General features: G+C 34.2%; 1 protein-coding gene across 2 annotated transcripts in view; it reads right to left on the reverse strand.

Moving 5' to 3' along the window:
- UBAP1 (ubiquitin associated protein 1) overlaps positions 1-26225 on the reverse strand; it is a 102644-nt gene that overhangs the window by 17255 nt on the left and 59164 nt on the right. For both annotated transcript variants that reach the window (XR_004230786.1, XM_003761806.4), the window contains exon 2: positions 3950-3990. Coding sequence is in view for 1 of the 2 variants with exons in the window: in XM_003761806.4 (XP_003761854.1) it covers positions 3950-3983 (34 nt within the window). In the remaining variant the exon portion in view is untranslated. The remainder of the gene's footprint in view (positions 1-3949; positions 3991-26225) is intronic.

Below are 26225 nucleotides of genomic sequence, written 5' to 3' on the forward strand. Positions count from 1 at the left end.
TTTACATTGGTCATCAAAAGGTTTGCCTACTAACAAAAAAGTTTAATACAGTAGCTAAAAAACATTTTCATTATCTGCTGCCATTAAGAAATTATTCAGGGGCATCTAGGTGGCACAGTGGATAGGTACCAGACCTGAAGTCAGGAGGACTTTAGTTCAAATCTGATCTCAGACACTTAACAATTCCTAGCTGTGTGACCATAGGTAAGTCACTTAACTCCAATTGCCTCAGGCCCCTCCCCCCCCCAAAAAAGAAAAAAAAAAAAAAAAAGAAAGAAATTATTCCAGGTAATCATAGAGGCAGGAAGACCTACATATTTTAAGTTACTATTTCTCTTGTGGACCATTTTACTGACTGGGTACTTTCATAAACTAAATCATGGTTATTTTTTGCTGAAAAATATTCTGGTTATAGGCTATTGGTAAAATGAGTTGTTCTCTTTGGTTGTTGGGGAGAGTAGAGAGGGAAGATGGTACAGAAAGTACTGAACAAGTTCTTCTCCTCCTTGAACCCACCCACAATGACCCTATCCTACTTAAAAATCTTGATATTTTTCTATTTAATGTGTGCAAGATGTTTGAATTTCTTCTAATTTGCTGGGCTGAATGTCTTAATTTAGTTGCCAAGTCCATTAAGGTTTCTAAACATTTAACACTGGCATTGGTACTGTGAGACAATGTTTTCCCAAAAGTGAAATAATTTAGGATATAATTTAAAGCGATATACAAAATGCTTCAGAGTACAAAATTCTTGGGCATAACACCCCCCAAAAGAAGCAATCTAGTATCTCCTCCTGCTTAGTTGAGGTCACTATTTTAGACAACCCAGAGATGGATCAGACTTATTTGAAATGAAACTAGATGCCACCAGGCAAAATGATACAGCAAAGACACTTGATTTCTGGAACCAAAGCACTTAGTTTAAATAGTAACTCTGCTACCTACTTATTTCCTAATTTAATCGTGAATAAAAGTTTTTCCTTCCTAATATAAGGTTCATATCGAAAGTTAAGTAGTTTTGTATTCTGAACCAAATAAAAGAAGTTAGTTATATGACTGTGTGTACTTAAGTCTCTCAGGTACAATTTTCCTATAAACAGATGTCACCTGCAAAATATTGTATTTTGTATATATATTGTAGGTTAGGTCATATACTATAAAAGCAATTAATTATCAATTTAATTGGGAGAAGTCTTATGCCTTCAATAGAAGAAATGCTTTCTCCTTGTGCTCTAAAACTAAGACTAAAACCAAGGACAATAGACCGGCAGCTAGATGGCCCTGAAGTCAGGAGAAAATGACTTCCAATGTGGTCTTATATAGGTTCTTTTCCTTTTTCCAACTATCTTTGGAAATATACAAATAAAGAATACAAAATATAAAAACATATATAGATCAAAAAATCTTTCTAAATATTACACTGCCTCATAAAAAAAGAAAAAGGAAATGAAGTATCACTTTCTACATCTTTCTTGATTTCCCAATTGTTAACTCTTATCCTCCCTAATTACTCCATATTTAAATCTTCAGTATAAAACATATATATATTTACACACACACACAAACACACACACACCTACCTTGTCTCCTTTACAGAAGGCAAGATCCTTGAGAATATATTGTTTTATTTTTTTTTTTTAATCTGCATTCCCAGTGGCTACAGCACATGATGCTTAGGAAATGCTTGCTGAAATTAAAACAACTCTGATTTATCACTACACACCTGTCAGACTGGCTAGAATGACAGGGAAAGATAATGAGGAATGTTGGAGGGGATGTGGGAAAACAGGGACACTAATACATTGTTGGAATTGTGAACATCCAACCATTCTGGAGAGGAATTTGGAACTATGCTCAAAAAGTTATCAAACTGTGCATACCCTTTGATCCAGCAGTGTTACTACTGGGCTTTTATCCCAAAGAGATACTAAAGAAGGGAAAGGGATCTGTATGTGCACAAATGTTTGTGGCAGCCCTCTTTGTAGTGGCCAGAAACTGGAGTGGATGCCCATCAACTGAAGAATGACTGAATAAATTGTGGTATATGAATATTATGGATTATTGTTTGGTAAGAAATGACCAAAATGATGATTTCAGAGAGGCTGGAGAGACTTACACGAACTGATGCTGAGTGAAACAAGCAGGGCCAGGACATCATTACACTTCAACAACAATACTATATGATGACCAGTTCTGATGGACCTGGCCATCCTCAGCAATGAGATGAACCAAATCGGTTCCAATGGAGCAGTAATGAACTGAAACAGTTACGCCCAGTGAAAGAACTCTGGGAGATGACTAAGAATCGTTACATTACAGAACCATTACACAGAATTCCCAATCCCTATATTTTTGCTTGCCTGCATTTTTGATTTCCTTCACAGGCTAATTGTATTCTATTTCAGAATCCGATTCTTTTTGTACAGCAAAATAACGGCTTAGTCATGTATACTTATGGTGTATCCAATTTATACTTTAATATATTAACATCTACTGGTCATCCTGCCATCTAGGGGAGGGGGTAGGGGGAAGGAGGAAAAAAATTGGAACAAAAGGTTTGGCAATTGTCAATGCTGTAAAATTACCCATATATATAACTTGTAAATTTAAAAAGCTATTAAAAAAAATGCTTGCTGATTAAATACTTAGAAAAATTGCATAGAAAAATCTCACCTTGCCTCTCTGAATCGTTTACATAACAAAATAAAACCAGAATATGAATTACTTTCTCCTAAATCAACACTACACTTTCTATGAGATGAATGCACCAGATTGTAAAACTCCACTTCTATTGTTCTTGAAAAGTATGAAGTCAGTTTTAATAGTTTCTAGATTATTCTCCCTAGCTCTTTACTCCTTTGTCTTTTTGTTGTTGTTGTTGTTATATTATATCATTCATTATTACTCCTATTCTGGGTTGGGCTCAGCTATCCTAGCTAAGAAATCCAAAGGCAATATCCATTGAAAGGCAGATATATCTATCATTCTCTCTTAATTTAACATCTACTTTCAAATCTCACTACCGCAATTTATGGATGAAAATATTTTGAGAATGGTAGTTATAAAATGTATTTATTTTATAACTACTTATAGGAAACTTTATTCTCTTACAATCCAAGATAATAAAATTTTCACTATATTGCTTTCCAGATCCCAAGGCTTCCCTTTAATAGTTGTATAATTTTACATCTCTTTGACCCCAAAATCCTTATCTATAAAATGGAATTACTAATGTTTACATTATGTACCTTATAGGCTTGTTATGAGGATCAATATATGTAAAGCTCTATAAATCATAGAAGCTTTCAAGTTTTTCATCATTAGCCATATTTAAGTACACAAGGGCAAAACATTTGCTTAAGATACAAACTAACATGCCTACATAATTTTTCTGACATTCATTTATCATTAATCAGATTTAATCATTTGACTATTGAGTTTTATCATTAAGTTCAGTTTAATTTTTTATTATTTTAAATGTATTTATTTAATATATTAATTAAATCATATCTGACAGTTATCTGACACAGAGTAAGAATTGTATTCATGTAGTTATGTTGTTATTTTGTTTCCCATACCAGAGGCAATATTAATATTAATAGATTTAATTAATTGTAAATCCAAAGTAAGGACAATGAATTATAGTTATCCAGTTTTTCTTAGGAAGGGGAAAATAATTTACAGATTTACAGCACTTAAGGAGGAAAGTTATAAATAAAACCAGCTCAAAAAAAAAAAAAAAAAAAAAGAACTTACTGTTGAATCTAAACCATAGGCATTTACTTCCAATTCCTGATTTCTCATACCAAATGTAATCTAAGATATAAGATTTTATGCTAATATATAAATTCCAATTTTTCAAAATGATTTAAGGAAAACAACTAAATTGAGCTGTACTGAATGATTAACAAAATTTCTAACCAACTCAAGACAGAAATATCCTACTTACCATGAAAATCTGAACCCGACTTCTTAGAAGCCATTTAGAATCTGAAAGACAATAATTAAGCATGTTTTACATACATTTATAAACACATTTTAATAGACATAATTTGTAAGAGGAATTAAGACATTAAAAAGAAAGCAAATTTTAAAAAAAGAAAAAAGAAAGCAAGCAGGAAAATAGAAAATAACAACTTTCAGTCAATAACAATCTGTCAAGGGAGATAATATAACACAATCTATCCAACCAAATAATAATAATACTTGTTAAGTATCTTGAAAGAAGGGTTTGCCTTGAGGAAGAAGTTAGAGATTTTAACAGTCAAACTGCTGCAAAGACTTGGGAAGTTAGGACTAAGGTTAAAAATCTACATTTTTAAAAATTCTACAAGCTTTGAAATTTAACAAATAGATAGCATATACATTGTACTTTACGTTTAGAAGATACTTTGCATATTTGATCCTTTAAATAATCCTGTATTATTATTATCCCCATTTTAACAGATGAGGAAGTTGAGCCTAAGAGAAGTCATTTATAGCTGGTAAATATCCAAGTCTGGTTCCAAATGCTAATGGAGAATCTGCAGAGCATGTGGTATTGCCAAATAGACAAATTGTCTATGGCCCTGAATATCTAAAAGGAAGATTTATTTATTAGCATGATTTTTTTAAAAGCATAAGTTCCAGTTATTCATTTGGAATTTAAAAACCTAATTGTTGGGGGAGGGGAGATATAAATAGAAGATCCTTAATCCTTATTTGTTAAATGAGTTTATTAAAAATGAAATTCTACAGCAGGAAATTAATAGGAGCATAATGCTGTCAATACTTAGCTCAGTAAGAATCTACGTACTTTCAAACCCTGGAAGTAAGCAGGTACAAAGTCCCTTCCTCCATGTATTGTCCAGATTCACTAAAGATAACAAACTGGAGACATACAGTTTAGTAAGAAAATTTCTGCTTTAGTCTACTTTAGACTACTTTAGCCACAAACTTCAAAAACGGTGTCTCCTAGCTTCTGTAAGTATCCCTCAGGTTCAGAACAATCCTATGCCCCTAGTCACTTCTCTCTGGAGCCTTAGTTCTATGTTGGAATAGACAAACATTCCATAATTCATCTCTACCATTTTGGAGAAGTGAGAACAAAGGAATTAGTCCAAAGAGATAGGTAAAAATTACAGAGCTGGGATAGGAATCCAGGTTTTCTGACTACAAATCCAATATTCTTAGGCTTAGCTGCTCAACAAATAACCACTATAGACTAAACTGACGATTAAAAAAAAAGGGAGACTATAATTTTGCCTACGTGGAAAGTAATGAAAATATAAAGACAAAATTCAACAGTCCTTGCCCTTGAGCATACATTCTCCTACAGAGCTACAACATGTGTACACTTAACGAACTGAATTTTTTTTTAGTCTAGACCTAGTAATTTTATCAGTGGTAAAGAAACTCCTGAATGACATAAATCTGGAACTCTTTTGAAACTTAAGTCTTAGAAAATTGTCTATGGTCCTGACAAGCAGTAACCTTCCTAGAGTCACAAAGCTGATATGAAACAAGGCCAGGTATTGCGTACAAAGCTAACCCCCCAACCATTATCCCATGCTGCCTCTCATGTAACAGATACAGAGTAATGGAGCATTATAAAAAGTGATGGGTCTGGGGGCATGACAGGACAAATCCTGGCCCAGATTAGTTGTAAGGCTTTATCTACCTCATGTAACCCCACAGAGCTTAAATCATAGATATGTTGATATGCTTAGGCAGTGAAGAACATCTCTCTTGAGAGCATGTGTCATCTTTATCTTTGTATCCCCTGAACCTTGCACAGAAGGTGACATACTTCAGAATGTAAGAATTCCTTCTTTTAGGGAAAGGGACCTGTATGTGCACGAATGTTTGTGGCAGCCCTTTTTGTAGTGGCTAGAAACTGGAAACTGAATGGATGTCCATCAGTTGGATAATGGCTGAATAAATTGTTGTATATGAATATTATGAAATATTACTGTTCTGTAAGAAATGACCAACAGGATGATTTCAGAAAGGCCTGGAGAGACTTACACGAACTAATGCTGAGTGAAATGAGCAGGACCAGGAGATCATTATATACTTCAACAACAATACTATATGATGACCAATTCTGATGGACCTGGCCATCCTCAGCAACGAGATCAACCAAATCATCTCCAATGGAGCAGTAATGAACTGAACCAGCTACGCCCAGAGAAAGAACTCTGGGTGATGACTAAAAACCATTACATTGAATTCCCAATCCCTATACTTATGCCCACCTGCATTTTTGATTTCCTTCACAAGCTAATTGTACAATATTTCAGAGTCTGATTCTTTTTGTATAGCAAAATAACGGTTTGGTCATGTATACTTATTGTGTATCTAATTTATATTTTAATATATTTAACATCTACTGGTCATCCTGCCATCTGGGGGAGGGGGTGGGGGGTAAGAGGTGAAAAATTGGAACAAGAGGTTTGGCAATTGTTAATGCTATAAAGTTACTCATACATATAACCTATAAATAAAAGGATATTAAAGAAAAAAAACTTGTATATAAACAAATTATATATAAGATAAATTTGAACTGATGGACAGGAGGAAGGCACTAGAAGGTTAGGGATTTTAGCTGAGATTAAAATTAAGGAAGCCAGTAGGATGAAAGCAGAGCATTCCAAGTATGGGGAAGGAAGGGAACAGTCAATGAAAATGTCCACAAAAGAAAGCTGTTCAGAGTATCTTATTCCAAGAAGAGTCAGGAGCCAGTGTTACAGGGGGAAGGGAAATATTAAAAGTATAAGAAAACTAAAAAAGGAGAAGTGGCTAGTTATAAAGGGCTTTGAATTACAAAAGATTCTACATATGATACTACGGTATAGGAAGTCATTACAGTTTATTGAGTTAGACAGTGACATGGTAAGACTTGAACTTTAATAATCTAACTTTGATAGCCAAGTGGAGTTATGGATTGTAGTAGAGAGAATTGTTGGAAGGGGAGCTCAAAGTACTAACTTTTTAAATGCTAAAAACAAATTGACCCAATTTTTACATTACTTTCCTTTACAGATTTGTCCTCTTCCCCTGCCCAAACAATAACCCATTTCTTGTAATAAATTTTTTAAAATGGATTAAAAAACTAATCAATAGACAATTCTGCCATTATAGGTCTCCATACTCAAAAAATCCCACCTCTAAAAGGACATTTGTGTAATTCTAAATGAATCTTTGACTCGACCTTTCTTCCTTTGCTGCTTTATGTTCCACAATCCCCTCTAAGTTAGGTGTTCCCCAAGGTTCTATCCCACACATTTTTATTCTCTTCCTATAGTTTAACTTCCATCAACTCCAAAGTTTTATCATCTCTGTCAATGACTCACAGATGCATCTGTGCAGCCCCTGGTCTATTCCCTAAGCTTCAGTCCAACAACTACCCAGTGGTCATTTGAAACACATCTAAAATTTAAATTATTTTTCCCCTTTTGTAAAAAATGAGAACCGAGAGAAACATTAAATTTGTTCACTAAGAATTACTGTCAACTTTGGAAGTTAATTTCAATTGAGTGATGAGATCAGATGACTTCAAAAACCAAACTTCAAAAAGAGTAACAAGTAATCAGAAGTGGTTGAAGAAGCACTGACAGTAGACAACTTTTTCCCAGAATTTTATTTATGAACGTTAGTTTAAGGATAGCAGGATCTAATAAGGATTCTTATAGGCTGGTGAAGATTAAAAAAATGTTTATACAGAATAAACTCAGGAGAGGAAGGAAACATCAATTAACATGCATATATTAAGCTTACTATGTGGAAGACGCTGTGCTAAGCACTGGGAAGGCAAGAAAAACCAGCCCAATATGAAGCACGCCAAATCACATGCCAAAAGGAAGTCTACACTTGTTCTGTCACTTTAAACAAGCAGAGCTTTTCAGCTGACCAATAGTATACTGAGTCCAGCAGTAATCTACTGTTGCTCAGACCTAAACTCAAGTTAGAAACTTAGTACAGCTCAGACCAAGGCAATGATCAGATTTTGCTGCGGATGAAACCACTTTAGGAACATTAAATGTTTACAGGTCCCTACCTGAGCTGTCCCTGAGAGCTTGGAGTAACAATACTCAATAGCCCTGCAAAAGGAACTGAACCAGCACAGACATTCTCTCCAGAAATGTCCACAGTCTAGTCCTAGTATAAAATCCAAAATCAGAAAGTAAGTTGAAGAATGAACAATAATAATAATGATAATAATCCCATCATAAAAGGCTATGATAGTAACAAGGAGACCCAAAATAAACCCAGAAAATAAGAAAAACTGCATAAGAATGCATCTACAAATGAAGTCTCAAAGAAAACCAAACCAGTGTGAAAAAATTCAACCAGAAATCCCAAGATGAGCCAGTTTTAAGTTTTAAAAGTTTTTTTACCCATGAAATTAAAAGCTCTAGATAGAAGAAAAAAAAAAAGCTATGCATTCTCACTCTTTCTGCTGTTGTTTGCTTCTATTTGTTTTCTTTCCCAGTTTTTTCCCCTTCTTGATCCGTTTTTTCTTGTGCAGCAAGATAACTATAAATATGTATGAGTATATTGGATTTAACATATTTAACATGTATTGGACTACTTGCTATCTAGGGAAGAGGGTGGGGAGGAGGGGATAATTTGGAACAGAAGGCTTTGCAAATGTCAATGCTGAAAAATTACCTGTGCATGTTTTGTAAATAAAAAAGCTTTAAAAAAAAAAAAAAGAAAGAATGAAAAAAAAAATGAGGGGTATGGAAGAAAATTTGGAGAGGTTTAACAACAGCTAGGAACAAAAAGTATACACCCTTACCCAGTAACAAAATTCCTGAAAATAAAAACTGACCAAACAGTAGAAGCCAATAATTCCATGAGATAAGAATATTAAAACAGTTAAAAGAGTAGGAAAAAATAAAAATCCTTATTCTACAGAACTGACTTCCAGTCATTCCCAGAAACTTCAAAATGAAAACCCCTGCTTCTCGGGAATAAAAAAATTGTATTATTTTTAATTAAAAAAAAAGAATATGAAATCATCTCTGATACTGTCAAATCCAACACTGATAAAACATAATTGCATAAATTTTTTTATTTAAGACTAAGGCATTACCTAAAAGATAGAATGGTGATAGAATGAATACTAACACAATTTCTAAAAAAAAAAAAAAAAAAAAAGAAGAAGAAGAAGAAAAATCTAAAATTCTATTTTTTAAAAAGTTACAAATCTAGTAAGAAAAATGCAACTTTAAATTCTGAAGTTTCACCTCCTGTGCAAACTAGTAAAGATGATAAAAGTTAGAACAGAATACAGAAAGTCAAAACACTGGAAAGGGATACAAATAAACACACTGTTGGTAAAATTATGAATTGGTCGATCACTCTGAAAAATAACATGAAACCATTCAAGCAAAGGCCTTGCCAACAGTTCCTATCAAAGAAAAGACATTCCAGACTAACATATTCAGAACAGCACTTTTTACACTTTTTAAAGTTAATACCTTCTAAAGTTACAAAATAAAAGTAGCTACAAAATACTCTAAGTGGCATTTTAGTTGGGACTTGAAAGACAGCTAATGTAAGAAGAGCTACAATGAAGATGCAAACAACCTACTGAAAACCTACTGAAAGAACCATAAAGAAAAATCAAAAGTGAAAGTTTCAAAATGATGAATGGGATTATCTCCAATTTGTCACACAATATAGCTTGTTTGTATGTTGTCCTACTCATGGTATTGTAAATCCTTTGAGAAAAATGAATATTTTTTTGCTCAGCAAAGTTCATATAACACAGTAAGAAGTTATTAAATGTTTGTACAATGACCGGTTTCAGAATCCTTCATTGTGTATGGCTACCCTTGCCAAAATAAACTACCTTAAAACTAGATGCTGCATTATCAAGCATATGTGGCTTACAATGTTTTCCCTATTTTATAAGGTCAAGAATACACTTTCAGACTAGTAGCATTTCAAATATCACTTGTGCAAGGATTTTTTCTGCTCACTATGTACTGCTATTTCTTTCAACTCAGAAGCAAAACATCAATGCTTTGTGGAGTGCCTATTGGGTGTAAAAGTCCTAAAAAAAATTAAATTCCTTCAGAGTAGAGGCCAAAGAAACAATAAAAAAGAAAGAGGAAGGAGAAAAGGGAGAAAATAAGAATCCTTAACACTTCAATAGAAAAGATGAACCTATCTAATGAAATGGAGATGAACTAAATTATGCCAAATGCTAAGCTGCTTGAAATAAATCAGATTTAGAGTTAGCAGAAACCTCAGGTTATTTAATGTAAACTCTTCATTTTAAAGATGAGGGAAATAAACCCCAAGAGGTAAAGTAGCTTGTTCAAAATTATAGAGTCAACAAATATTCAGTTAATAAACATTAAGCACCTACTACATACCAGGAACTGTACTAAGCACTGGAATAACTGACAAAGCCTCAAACCTGGGTCCTCTGACCTCAAATTTAGTGCTCTCTTCATATCATGATGCATCTGACAGATTGTTTTAAATAATTCAACTGTCCAATTCAATTGGTTATTTTCAAGAAAGGAACAAGAGTATACTCCATGTATATATGTGTATAAATACATAGATTCACATGCAGAAAAAGCATTAAAAGAACAGTTCAAGCAAAAAGCATAAAATTCAAAAGGGAAGAGGAGTCTTTATGAAGATGAAATCACAGTGCTCTAAGAAGGCAATACTAGAAAACAAGGAACCAACCCTTCCTCCTCCAGGGAAAGAAAAGAATCCTCCAGGAAAAATAGTATTATGATGAGCACAAAGGAGATGAAGGGCTTTTGGAAAAGTTTTTTTGTTTTGTTTAAATTTTTAATTTTTTTGGAAGCTTTTATTTTCACAACATATAAAAGGATAATTTTTCAACAATGACCCTTGTAAAATCTTGTATTCCAATTATTCCCCCTCTTCCCCACACACCCTCTCCTTTAGATGGCAAGTAATCCAACATATGTTAAACATAGTAAAAATTTATGTAAATCCAATATAGGGATACATATTATTTTGCTGCACAAGAAAAATCAGATCAAAAAGGAAAAAAAAAATTAGAAAATAAAATTCAAACAAACAACAAAAAAAAAATGAAAATGCTATGTTGTGATCCACACTTGGTTTCCACAGTCCTCTCTCTGGGTGTAGACGGCTCTCATCAACAAGATCAATGGAACTGCACTGAATCATCTCATTGTTGAAGAGAGCCACGTCCATTATAATCTTGTTGCCCTGTCCTGGTTCTGTTCATTTCACTTAGCATCAGTTCATGTAAGTTTCTCCAAGCCTCTCTGAAATCATCCTGCTGATCGTTTCTTATAGAATAATATTCTATAACTAAATTTTTTCAATAGTGAATCTTGAAACAGGTAGGTGGTGAAAAGGGCACTGGACTTGGAATCAGGAGGACCTGAGTTTAAATCCTGCCTCTGACAGTTAGTACCTTTTGTGACCCTGGGCACTTACTCCTCAATCCTCCCCACCAAAATGAATCCCACATGATGAGACCCTTATATAAAGGGGCCACAGGAATTTTGACTTCAGTAGATTTATTAAGGAAAATGTATTTTCAGAAAATCAAATAGTTCTAAACACTGTCTTAAGTGCTGTCCCATGTAGATAGAAATTTTAGGTGCCTGGTGTCAAACCAATTTCTATGTTAGATCCAATTGTACAAGGGGTTGTGTGGGATGGGTCGGGTGGAAGACCCCCTTCCCAATCCAATTAACTAATCAGAGACAAATCGGGTACAAAGAGAAAGCATTTCTTTAATCAATGCAGGGAGAGGCTCAGACACACACTTGGGAGCCATTCCAACTTAGCCAGGTGCTCCTGGAACCTGAATTGCTTATGGCTTGTCCAGGATTTAAAAGACTTGAAGCTTCTCACTGGAAAGACCAACAGGATGTAACCATCCTTGACCAATGATGACTAATGCTGGCTGCCTCCCACAGGTCAAGTAACTTCCTCCATCTCCAGGTTCAAAGTTCATTCCTACAGAAACAAATGATCTCCCAAGGTCCAAAGTTCTAGAAACAGGGACAATACTGAGAAATACTTCATCCAATCAAGTCCCATTCAGGGCTATATCTCCTCCTAAAGTCAGATGAGATCACAGGTAAAAAAAGAGACACTAAAATTTGTAGATGGATACAAAGGTGCCACAATTTTATGAACAGTGGGGACTCAAAATCAGGTTCCCAGAAGCTTAAGACTATGTTCTTTGCTCGGTACCATGCTGCTCTAGTACTCACAAGTACTGGAGCTCAACAGTTTATTTAAAAAAAAAAAAAAAAAAAAGACAGGTTACTGCAAAAGCCTGTAGAATGTTTTACAATTTTCAAGAACAAAATGTGATATCCACAGCTAACCACAATGATCTTAATATGAAATGATTGATGAAAGTAGAATACAATGTGACATCTTTTTAAGCACATACTGAGTCTATGTATATAAGCAATAACAATGTAAAATTATTTGAGTAATAAAGTGAAGCTGAGAGGAAAAAAACTTGTGACACAATTTTCTTCATGTATCCTGCGATGTGGAAGTATACTACAAGTTCCTGATTCTGACTAAGGGTAAACATTTATTATTAGCAACAAACAATGATAAGCATTTGCTGCTACACATGAAAGAATGTTCTAAATAGAAATCTTAAATGGAATCTGATAATGAAAATACTGTTTTAGTAATATGGTACTACATAAAACTAGATCTATATTCTTATTAAAAAACGACAAGCATTTTTGTGAGAACAAAGTTAGAACCTAAAGAATTAGAGGGACAAAATCGTGATGCTGCTGCAATGTGCTATGGGGAGTAAATCTCCTTCTGTCCTTTTTCAATACAATACATACAATATTAGATGCTCCATTATTAATTAGATGCTCCACTATTAATTGCTTTTGCAAATCAACCTTTCTTGTCCCTTGTCTTTAAAATCACTTTCTTAAAAACTTTTTTTAAATCAAATTTCATAACACTTAATACATAAACCCAACAGAGCTTAGTTTACAAAATTATCCAATACTTCTAGAAAACAATATTTCATTTAATTTCTAATCAGATGGTTTCTCCTGCCAGAGTTCAAAGCAATTACCATAAACTCCTTTTAGCTACCCTAAGAGGCCTTATCTAGGGTAGCTCCATTCAACCCATGGCTAAATTTAAACTACCTGAAAGTGCCAGTTTTTTTTAAAAGTTTAAAATCCCAAATAAATTTTAGCTAATTCCCAAATTTCTTAATTTAGCAGAGCTCTGAACCAAACAAAGTCACAAACAAGTGACAAACAGCACATAAAACATAGGGACATGACTGCACGGCCAACATTTTAACACAGACCAGGGGCTATCTGGAAATTTTAGACTATCCCTTAGAGTGTAATGCCAAAGTACACTTTTAATGGGGTGACCAGTTCCTCCATTTGTCCTATTTCTTAATTCTGCCTTAAGGTTATGACCATCCTCTCTTAATGGTTGAGATAAAAGTGTTATAGACATTCCTTCATGTCATTAGAATATCAGTAATCTCCATCTATGGAGTTATCCCCACCTAGATCCTTCCATTCTGTCATTGTTCTTGAATTCCATAAAAGGCTTGCTGTCCCGATACTGAGGCTAGACTCTTTGAGATGATAGTCTCGTCTAGCCCTGGGATCCATTGGTCCCAGTATTTCTCTCCATTTAATAAACTATTGAATTGGTCTCTAATCTGTCTTGCCCAGTTTCTTTTGGCATTACAAGAGAAGTTGTCAGCTCCCTCCCAAAATCCAAACAGAGCTTTTTTTTTTTTAGCCAGATGGTGTCTTTAAAAAAGACAGGCACTGTGCTAAACACTTTACAATTATTATCTCATGAGCTTCCCAACAGTAGTTGCTAACTATTATTATCCCCATTTTACAGATGAGAAAACTGACAAGAAGAGATTAAGTCCAGCATCACACATCTAGTAAGTGTTTGAAGGCTAAATATGAACTTGGATATTACTGACTCCAAGTCCAGTGGCTCTATCAGTACAGCATTACTGCAAAGAAGGAAATATACAAAACTTATCACAAATACTAGACTTAATAAACTAAGTTATATGCCTGTATACTACAATATACTAACCATCTATAATCATATAAAGAAGGAAATATGATAAGCTGTCATATAAAATTATATTCATTATAATACACTATCAGTTTACCATGCAAAACCTGGGCTTACTCTTTCTTAACTCTTTCTTTAAAGCCATCTCTGATATCTCATTGTGTCACAGAATTGAGCCTAAGTCCCAAAGGCTGTCAATAAGGCAAAACTATGGTAAAGTCCTATCATCCTGGAAAGACTATTTAGGAACTGGTCCAATAAAAACCTAAGTATCTGTCATATGAGGACCAGCCTTAATACTGAAAAGTAATAAAATTTTTAGACACAACAACTCAAAACAAAAAAAAAAAAAAACAAACCAGGAGTTGCAATGTATTCCGGTGGAAATGGTATTTTCACCAACAAAATCAGATTCTTTTAAGTAATGAAGTAAATGGATTTTATTTTTAAATATCGAAAGATAAAGGAATCATTTCAAAAGAATTTTTCTGCGCTCTGAAAGGTCCTTGAAGCTTTTCAGCAGATTCTGGGATATTCAAAAGTTTTTTTTTTTTAAACCTGCTATGTACATAAACATACTTTTAAAATACTTATAAAATCATGGGATCATAGATTTAAAGCTGGAAAGAATCTATGCCTTTAATTTACAAAAGAAATTAAGGGATAGGTAAGTGACTTGATCAAGGTCATAAAGTTTACCATACACAGTGGGATTAACTACACATTTAGAATTGGGATGTGATTCTATATTATACGACTCCCAAGTCAGTAGTAGACAAAGACTATTTCCTAACTATCATTAGAACCATTAGGTTAATGTTCCCCAACTTAAAAAATATGAGAGGAACATATGGAGGAGAAATAAAATCAAACACCAAAAAACTGCAGTGTTCTAATCCTAACAAAGAACAAAGAATTCTAGAGGTAGAAAAATGGTGGCACTCATCTAGTCCAATTCATTTTAAAAAAAAGAAAGTAGTCATCCAAACTCTACTTAAGAACTCACATTCTGAGGCACCATTCAACTTTTGGATAGTTTTAGATAGTTCTAATTTTTTCTCGATATCAATCTTCAATTGGCCTTTTGGCAACTTCTCCCTATTTATCCAGGCAGAAACGGATAAAGCTCAAGTGAGGGATTATAAAAATATTTTTCTTTGACCAAGATGACTTTCATTTTAATATAGCCCACCCATGTCTTTGTGTTAAAGAATCCAAGTTGATTGTCACCCTTCAGGAACACGTTCTCTTCAAACAGGATATATAAACTGTGACCCCACTACCACTAGGGGTCTTTGGTCTAAGAGGGCTAAATGATCATAACCTGATGATCTTAATAAAATTACATTACCCAGAAAATTATAGGAAAAAAAAAAATCCCTCTTCACAAGTTTTCAAATGTTTGAAAACAACCATGTGCTCCTAAATCTTCCCTTCTCAATACTCAATAAAAAGGTGACTTTACTAGTCCTCTTTACCCTGCTTCTGTGAATGCTCTCCAATTTATCAATGTCCTCATTAAACCGTGGACCATAGAACTGAATATTATACTCCAGATATGGTCTGACTAGGGCAAAGCATGGAAGGACCATCACCTCCTTATTCTTATAAATTAATCTTATTACAATCTAAGATCAATTTTCAAAAAACCTAATAGATAAATAAGCTGATAGTCATTCCCCAGATAAAATTTAGAGAGAAATCATTCTGACTGCAAAATTCAAAAATTTAGAAGTTGAAAAACACAGGTGCAATTTTTCCCTTTTTGTAACATTACCGTGCAGTTCTTATAATTTAGAAAGCTCTATCGGACACAAAGAGATTAAGTGAAGTTACACAGCTAATATTCATAAAAGTATAATTTGAATACAGGTGGAGACTGGCTCTTCACACTGCCATTAGTTTCATTTAAACAGTAAACATTTCCATTTTAACTATTTCTTGAACTAGGTCATTAATTAAAATAACACAAAATTCTATCTTGATGATTCTGCATAGTCTTCTTGATTAGATTTTTAGAACTGTATTAGTATTAGAAAAAAGCTGACATTAGTCAAACTACCACTTTCATATAATTATCAATCCAAATACCCTGACCTACATTGACTCCCCCCAAATTCCTCCTAAACTGGCCCATCTAAAATTAGTTTTTACCTTTTCTTCTTCCTTCCTTCCTTTTTCTTTCTTTTTTTTGCTGAAGAGGCAATTGGAGTTAAGTGGCTTGCCCAAGGTGACACAGCTACTGACACCACATTTGAACTCATGTCCTGACTTCCACTGTGCCACCTAGCTGCCCTTACCTTTTCTGCTTTTCCAAAATGATTTTACTTCTAATGTCTTAAGGCTACCATAACTATCACCAGCATTCTAATATGGGAATTTATCTAAGAAAAATGGAAAAGCAACAAAAAAGTACTTGATCCCTATCTGCTATATTTCTCATTTCTTTCCCCGAAGAGCAGAATTTCTTCTTAAACAAGGCTCCTACTTCATAATGCTGAGGATACATACTATCGATATATCCTGTCAGGTATTCTCACTAATCAATCAATTTAGTAACCTGGTTGTGACGAGTCTCATAATCCCACAATGTTTCCCTCAAAGAGATCCTGCTTTTTTCTTTGCCTTTAACCCTTTTTCTTCAAACTAAGTCCAATTAATCTACAGCTAATGGGAAATTCAGCACATTACTTTTATTTCCTCAAATCATTTTACAAAAAAAAAAGAAAAAAATCAAGACAAAATACCAAGAAATCTAAAGACAGTACATAAGTCATATCTAAATCAGCCAAATGTTAAGATCTTTCATAATCACAAAGAGTAGAGATCAATGATAAATGCCAGAAGGGATGTGGAACATTTATGTACTGTGTATAGAATTGTGAACTAAACCAACCATTCTGGAGAGCCATTTGGAATTATGGCCAAAGAAGAATAAATCTGTGAATGTATACTCTTTGACCCAGCAATACTACTAGTAAGCTGAATCTCAAAAGACATCAAAATAAGAGGGAAGCTCTTTTTTTGTGATAGTAAAGATTAGAAATTGAGGAATAACCATCAATTGGGAAATAGTTGGGAAAATTGGGAAAAAGTTGTGGTATGATTGTGAAGCAGTGTTACTTGAAAAAAAAAAAGTTGATTTCAGGAAAACCTGGAAAGACATGAACTAATGCAAAATATATGCAGAAATAGAAGAACATTGTATACAATAACACTGTAAAATGTCAAATTGTGAAATGATTTTGCCATTCTCAGTCAAGCAATGATCCAAGACAATTCCCAAGGACTCATGATGAAAAATGTTATTCACCTCCAGAGAAAGAACTAGCAATCTGAATGCAGATTTTAAACTTTTGAAAACTTTTAAACTTGCTTTATTTTTCTTGGATTTTGGTTTGGGGGTCTGGTTTTTACTTTTTGTTTTTTTGGTCTGTCTTCTTTTACAACATGTCCAATATAGAAATGTTTTATATAATTGTACATGTATAACCTATATCAACTGTTTACCATCTAAAGGAGAAGGGGAAGAAGAGAATTTGGAACTTTTTTTAAAGTTTTAAAAACTGGTAAAAATTGTTTCTACATGTCATTAGGGGAAAAAATAAAATATTTAACAAAAGTGGAGATCCCCGCATTTTGAAAATAATTGTCTATTGGTATAAAGACTGACTGAATTGTTTTTAACTTGGTTTAAAATAGTTTTAAATTTTAAGCGGCTTAAAAAGCCAAGACAATGTGCATATATTGTGTTCATACATTAATGTCTGCATGCTGTCACATTATAGTGTACCACCTAGAACTCTCATTTAAGAAGCAAAGTGGCACAACCAACCATTTCTAATAGATTTTATGTAACATTCTACCCCTTTACCTTTCTCCCTATTCAATCTCCTCCTCTCTCATCTAATCTCTAGAATCAAGGTTTTTAATCTGAATTCTTCTGTCATTGTTTCTCAGTTCTACTTTCTTTACTTTGTATCACTTCATTTAAGTACTGGTCTTCTGAACTGATTGATGGTGGTTAGCCTTCAAATTGTTTAAATTTATTTATTTATATATTTCTAATTCTTTTTACTCTGCATCAATTTATACAAATTTCCCCAGATTTCTCTGAAACTGTCATTACTGTACATTATCTCAGTTTTCATATTGCCACCCAATTAATTGTCATTCTCTTAATTTCCACTTCTTTAAGGAACACCTATAAATATTTTTACTTTGGTCCTTTGATTTCTTTAGGTATAAGATTCATTGTTTGACATAATAAGCAGTTCAGTTCAATAATCAGTATTCCATCACATCCAAACACTCCATTTTGTACAGCTATTTGTTCCCAAGTGAATAGACCTGTACTGTCTCTAGCTTTGTTATTGTGTTGGTATGAATATTTTGGAATATTTCTGTCATTTGACACACACTTCCCCCAAAATGCACAGTAATAGGATCTCTGAAACAAAAGATATAAACATTTTAAATTACTGAATTTAATTACTGAACATTAATCACTGTTCCACCAATAGAGAATTTGTATGTATATCTTCCTGTAGAGCCTGCAACACTATTATCAATCTTTCGCTGTTTTGTTGTTGGTTTTTTGCCAGTTTAGTGTGTGTCAGGTGAAATTTGTGGAGCTACTTTCATTTATTCTTGTGGTAGTTGAGTTTCCATTTCTATTGGAGAAACTTCATATTCTTTATGGAGGAATAGTTATTGATTCTTATCTGTTAGTATCAACCCCCTATATATCTTACATAAAGACTTAAAAATTTTTTGGAAAGCAGATTTTTATCACATATGATGCAAAGATTTTCCCGAGTTTTATGTGACATTTTATTTTTATTTCTTTTAAAAAGTATTTTCTTTTTACATAACCTTCACTTTCCAATGTATTTTTGCCTCCTTAACCTGCTGATACCATGTAACAAATGATTACTTTTCAAAAAAGCTTCCGTTTTCTGTTCTGTTCTGGAAGTTTTAGTTCTAAATCCCTAACACACACCTATACACATATGCATGCTACATATATACGTTTTATTTTGCCTTTTTCAATGTGAGTGGAAAATAGAGAAACTAGTTTATTATATTTCTAATAAACTAAATTTTAAAATATTATAATATTCAGGTGGGGAAAGGGATATAAAATCTGCTTCTGAAGAAACCATTCTTCCTAATAAGAAATGAAAGAAATGTTGTTATAATTCATGTTCTTTACTTCAAAATGGAACACCCCACAAACAGGTCCATTGTCATTTGACCCAATTACAATGTTAAAAAGAGGGTGCCAAATTTGAATGAAGAATACGAGATAAGCCGTGTGACAAATGAAAAAAGAATTAGAAGTACCAAACCAATACCAAGCATTTGCTTTAAAACTGATATATATGGTTTAAATATAATGTGAAGCAACTGGAGTCGTCATAGAAGAAAAATTATATGATCAGAGAGATCTGTAAAAAAAAAAATAAACCTTACTACTTTATATAGACTATGGATAGAAGCAAATGGGCGGAATCCCTAATTGGCCATGTATACAGTCGAGCAGCAAGGCAGAGTCTAAACTAGGGGATAGCCTCTTTTGCATTTCTCATCAAGCAGAACTTGGTGATGGATTGGATTGTCTAGGGGAGATAGTGAAAGGTAAAGGATGTGAAGAACAAAAGTTGACTTCAGATTTTTGAGCAGATAAAGGGTACTATATTGGGAATAGTTAGGAAAAGACAGTAAGCTGTAGGTGAAGATAAATCAGTCAACTAACATTTATTAAACACTCAGGAATAGTGTTAGGTACATAAAGGGAAAAAAACAGCCCCAACCCCAAAGAAGCTCACATTCCAGAGAGACAACATGTTAATTAAAAGACATGCAAAATGGAAGAGAAACTTCATATACCGGGGTTGCATGAACTTGAGTGGAGAGAAAAAAAATGAGATCTTTATTTTCCATTAATCTTGTAATTGAACAATCTAGTATTTCCTTCAATACTGGGAAAGAGCCCATACATTAAATTTCCATACATAAAAAGATTCAGATTGGAAGGAAATGTTCTTAGCAACAAAGTAGACTGATAAAGGTTTCCCTCAGAACACTTTCATGTTAGCTGTCTTGAAGGAATTTTGGCAGTCTGAATCAGATGAAAAAAGACAGCATTCTAGGCAAATGGGGTTTTATCAGGAGTGCAAAGGTACAGAAACAAAGTGTATGAAAAACAAGTTTGCTAGTTCAGTTTGATATTAATTTTAGGTGACAGATTATGAGATAGATGCTATTAATATTCCCATTTTGCAGATTATCACCCTCCTTTTATAGAGGCTGAGATAGGCTAAGTGACTTATGCAGGGCCACAAAGCCAAGTGTCTCGGCAGGATTTAATATTTTCTAAAATAAAAATAAAATGGTATGTGTTACTGGCGACTAGTTGTGATGACATTCCTGGATTCATTTTATAATGACTCAGCCTAAAATGTTAACAATTTTTAAATTTAGTAAAAATGATTTTTAATGTCCTTAAAAATTTTTTTCAGTTTGTTTTTTAATCAAGGACCAAGTATAGGATGAGAAATCACTGATATCATAATAGAAGAGTTGAATTTTATTCCTTTACTATCTAGTTCTCTGGACATCTATAGCTTCTGTCACTATTAAACAATTTTTTTTTTTTTTTACAGTGTGGAGTTTCAGGTTGTGGTCCTTATGTTTATTGTGTATCCTTATACTTGCTGTAATAACATTGCTGTTGTAGCACATGCTCCTAAATGTCCATAATAAAGTTAAATTTACCTTTCTGTGCATTGAACATAGATTCACTTTATGCCTTTAAATAAGAGAAATTCCAAGCCATACTAAATAGAATGCTCAATTGGGAGAAAGGAAAACATGTTGGAATCCCATCTTTGCCAATTACTAGTCATGTATGATCTTGGGCAAACTAACTCTGTGAGCCTGTTTCTTCATTGGAAGGCAGCTTAATGAAGTGTCAACAACTTTGGATTTAGTCAGAGGACTTGGGTTATATTTAATCACTCTCCCCTGGTTTCCTTATTTGTAAAATAAGGGGGTTGGACCAGAGGGTAGGGATTCTAACTTTTTTTGTGCCATAGATCCCTCTGGAAGTCTGGAAAGGTCTAGAAAGAATCCTTTCTCAAAATAATGTTTATAAGATAAAAAATGCAAAGGATAAATCATTGCTGAAACATAATTATCAAGGTATATGAAAATTTTCATAGATCCCAGGTTTAAAATCTTTATACCTAGAGGATCTATAAAATAAGTGAGCTCTAAATCTGTAATCTCATAATCCTTGGCATAAACTTGCTTCTTAAAGAGATTGTATTTATACTGTTTTATAGTAGCACCTGGGATAATAGGACTCTGACCTAAGCTTTTTTATTTGATAATCTCATAATTACTAAAGATACAAAAGCTTTCAGTGATAATTGAGGAATACATGGGCTCACCATAAAGTAATGAGATGGACTTCATAGTCCATGAATGGAAAATGCAAACTGTAGTTTAACTAGTCGTTCCTTTTATCTGCTGGCCTTCCTCCCCAACCCCATACTTGGAGAATATCTGAATCCAAATGTGATTACAACATAAGGATACATAACAATGTACGGAAAAAGCAACACTCACTTTGAATGTAAATTGCTATATCATTGCATAGATTCAAAGCTGGATGGAAACTTGGAGATTATCTCTTGATAAACAAATTTTGAAGCAAAGTTTTTAGTGAAGCAAAACATGTTTTCATACGGTAGATAATTTAATTTTTATTTGAAAACTTATTTCGAGGTCATTTTTCTCTTGGGGAAACACATGCCATTTTAGTACTTGTCATTCCCTAGAGGAAGTATTTTTCATTCATATACTCTTTTTTTTCCAACCAAGCAAATGATCTGTTAACATTTTGATGGAACCCCACAGAGATCCAAATCCATGTAGTTGTCATGACCTTTCCAAAGATTTGCTGGGGAATTTCTATCATTAAGAAAAGGGCCTCCAGTGGAACATTGAAAATAATTGTCTCCCCTCTCAGTGATTCCAAACCTTCCCACAAAAAGAGTGGGGGCCCTATTCCATATCAGCCATAGTCCTAGCCTAATGGGCTAATATGTGGGAAGATTTACCTCAAAAAGAAATGAGGTAAAATGGAGTAGAATTAGAAGCAAGACTACTAAGTCATTATTCTCCAATTGCAAGCCATTGGGGTCTTAAAATTTTTTTTAATTTAGTGCTTGCCATTAAAGTTAACAAAAAAGTAAAAACTTTAATAGTATTCTAACAGACTTTTGATACAGAATCATGGAATTTTAGAGTTTGAAGGAAATCTACCTAATTTAAACTCTTGCTAAATGAGGAAATAAAAGCCATGGGAAAGCTAGTTGTAGAACTGGGACTGAAATTTTGCTAACATAGTTGAATTCACCAAAAATTTGGTAAGCTAAGTTCATGCTAGTTATAATTTGGAAGAAAAATGATGTTTTGCTCTTAAGAGCTAACAATGATTCCATTTTTTTTTTCTGAATTTTAATGCAAAGGTGGACAGGACCTACATTTTTGCTTATTTAAGATAAGGGAGGGTTTAATCTGGAGGAAGAGAAAGGTTAAAATGACCAGTACAAAGACAGAAGGCATCAATAACTATTTTAAAAAGATTTTTGGCATTGGCTAGCAATGCTTCATTGTGAACAGAATTTGGATGAAAATTTGCCTTGTCAAGCTATTCTGCTTTCATTTTGCTGCAATTATGTACAGCACTTAGATTTCAGGTAAGATACCAACTATGATCTCAGCCATCAGTGAGTGAAAAAAATCATTTTAAAGAGGGGTTCACCTTCTTCCACTACCGCAGATTAACAAGAAATTAGGCATCAGCAAACACCACAACACCATTCCTGTTTCCAGTCCAGTCTTTTAGAGCCATTATCTGGAAAAGTAACTCCTATGGAGAAGGAGCCACCATTCCCACCAACTACCAACCAACTGCCAGTCTAGCTGAGGGAGCACCCTAAGGGAACTCAGGAAGCAAGCAGCACGTGCCAGACAAGTCAAACCACCACTTCTAAGATCTCAATGAAAACACACCAGGACCCAAAAGCCAAGAGCCCTAGCAATAGCAACGCTTCTTACCCAATGCCCTCAGACATCATCCCAAGTAGCAACTTCTATGGAGAGCAGTCTGCCAACTGCTCCTTCAGGTGCTATAAGACACAGCTAGTCAGAAAAGTAAGTTCTTCCCTCCAAAGTCTTTGGTTCAGTATCTGAAAACTGATGTGATGTTTATCAGAGGAAGTGATATTAAAGAAGTCATCTACATTTACTTTGATACTGCCCCATAAGGGCCTTTCCATGTAACTCAGAACTGAAACTTTCCATATGTGTTTTTTTCCCACTGAAATGTGAGCTCTTTGAGAGCAGGGACTTTGGTATTTTTCTATTTTTATCTTGTATAATTAATACATATTAAGTGCTTACTATGTATCTGCTTGCTTGATTCATTCATTCATTGATTCATGCTCTTTCCCTCTCTCCCTTCCCTTCTCTCTCCTCTCCTTCCCTTCATAGAAGTTATCTTTATACCCTCTCTTCTCTAACATTGTCACCATTCTGGTGTAAACCTTCATAACTTCATGCCTGTATATTAGCCTGATTGATCTCCACAGTCCAACCCATCTTCCATTCATTCATTACACTGATTTTCCTAAAAAGCAAATCACATCACTCAAACTCCAGTGGCTCCCTACTACCTACAGAACACAAAAAATGCTCTACCATTCAAAGCCCTCATAACCTAAATCCTTCCTATATTTCCAGTCTTATACCTTGTTCCCCACCACTTACTCTTAGAATTAGTGACACTGATCTATCTGCACCTAATCCATCTCTGGGTTCCATCTCACTGCTCCTATTCCCCCCACCCCACCACCTCCAATCCCTAGAAAACTCTTCCTTCCTCTGCTTTGATTCCTGACTTTCTTGGCTTCTTTCAAATCCTAACTAGAAGCCCATCTTTTATTGGAAGCCTTCCCCAGACCATTTTAAATGCCTTACTTCCATTAATTATTTTATATTTATTGTGTACATACCTTGCTTTGTATAAGTTTGCTTGCTTGTTGTCTTCCTCATTAGATTATAAGCTAAAGGGATTGTCTGTAACCTCGATGCCTGGCACATAGCATGAGTAAAAAATGTTTATTGATTTTTCACTGTCTTCTACCCCTCTGAGAGAGGCAAAAACCATAAACTCTAAAACCACATTTAAATATCACTCAGCACAGACATCCCATTTCTTACCTAGCTACACCGCTTTGGGAGTTTTCTGACTTCACTATGTCCCAGGTACCATTCCCTCTTTCTCACTTTACAGATTTCTTTTGTGCATCTTCACCCATCATATTGTAAGCTTTTTGAGGATAGGAAGTGTTTTTCTTCTTCTAACCTGGTATCCACAGTATTTAGCAGAATACCAGTCATACTGGATTCTCTTGAGAAATATTCATTGATTGACTTATTTCACAGCCAAGTTCAAGGTTTTTAATCTAACAGTCACTTCAACTTTCTTACCTCCTACTCACTTTTCAACCTTAATATCTGAATTGTTTTATCCTAGTGGGCAGCTAGGATAGAGTCCCAGGCCTGGAGACAGAAAGACTCTTTTTGACAGAAAGAAATCTTTCTGAGTTCAAATCTGGCCTCAAATATTTACTAGCTATGTAATCATAGGCAAGTTACTTAACCCTGCTTGCTTCAGTTCCTCATTTGTAAAAAGAGCTGGAGAAGGAAATGGCAAACCACTCCAATATCTTTGTCAAGAAAACCCCAAATGGAGTCAGAGAATTAGATATAACTGAAACACAATTCAAAAATACTGAAGACCTCTTTTAAATTTTTATAAATGCTTTTGAAAAAAATGAGTTATTTCTGAATATGCTCCCCAACCTCATCCAGCAATTCAATGATCTCTTAAATGCTAACTCCAAAGATTCTTTTTCAATAATACTTTTACTTAACCCTCACTATATGTTGACTGTTAACAACTCCCTCCCAGACAACAGCATCTCCAGCCTACAATTTTCTTAAGTGTGGGGGCCTTCAATGAGTCTTTCCCAAATCCTCTTATCTTCCCACAGTGAGCATTAGCTTTAGTTTATTCAATTATCTCATATATGCACATAACCCCAAAATCTAAATGTCACAAATCTCTGAGCTCCACTACCGCAGTAACAAAATGACTATTAGACATTTCTACAGGATTGTCAAATTCAGCAACAAGGGTACCATCATTTTTCAGGTAATCCAAGTACACATCCCAGATCAGAAACTCATTCCTCTCCTTTTCCTAGGCATATGCTTTATCCATTTTATTACTTCAACACCTCTTCTACCTATTATCTCCTTCTTGGCATTCATACAGTCACCACCCAAGTTCAGGCCCTCAGTCACCATAATCTTGTCCAAGTATTGTGAAAGCCTCCCAATTAGTCTATCCTTCATTGTTACCACAATATTTTTTCTACAGTACAAGTCTGATCATGTCACAACACTCATGCTAAAGAAATTCTATTAATTCTCTATCAAATCAAAGACAAAATACAGACTCCTATTTAAAGACACTAGCTCTTTAGATGCTAGATGCAGTATACTTTTATAGCCTTTTTTATATTAAACCCCTTTACATGCTCCTCAATCCAGCCAAACGACTAATTTACTTATTCATTCATATTCTCATTCTCTCCCTCTTCCCCCACCCACATCCCACTTCCTTACCTCTGGTTTCTCATATGCTTCCTCTAGGACTCAACTCTGACATGATTGCATAGAAGAGGCTTTCCTTGACTACCCCTCCTCAAAATTTCCTCTATGTATTTTACATATGCTTTATATTTGTTTCTTTGTAAACAATGAATCTTTCCCGTAGAATTTAAATCCTCTTAGGGCATAAAGTTGTTATTTTTGTCATTGGAGCCATAGTACCAAGAACCCAGGGACAAGTTCCTAGTACATGGTAGGTATTTAATAAATGATTTGAATTGAGGAAGACTATCATGTAATAAAAAGCAGCTATGAGTACTATGAGTGACAAAATAGAAAAAATGATGGTAGAGAAATACTATCACCTAATGTATTCACTGCTGTTATACAAATTA

This window comes from Sarcophilus harrisii, chromosome 1, assembly GCF_902635505.1.
Source record: "Sarcophilus harrisii chromosome 1, mSarHar1.11, whole genome shotgun sequence".
Taxonomy (NCBI): Eukaryota; Metazoa; Chordata; class Mammalia; order Dasyuromorphia; family Dasyuridae; genus Sarcophilus; species Sarcophilus harrisii.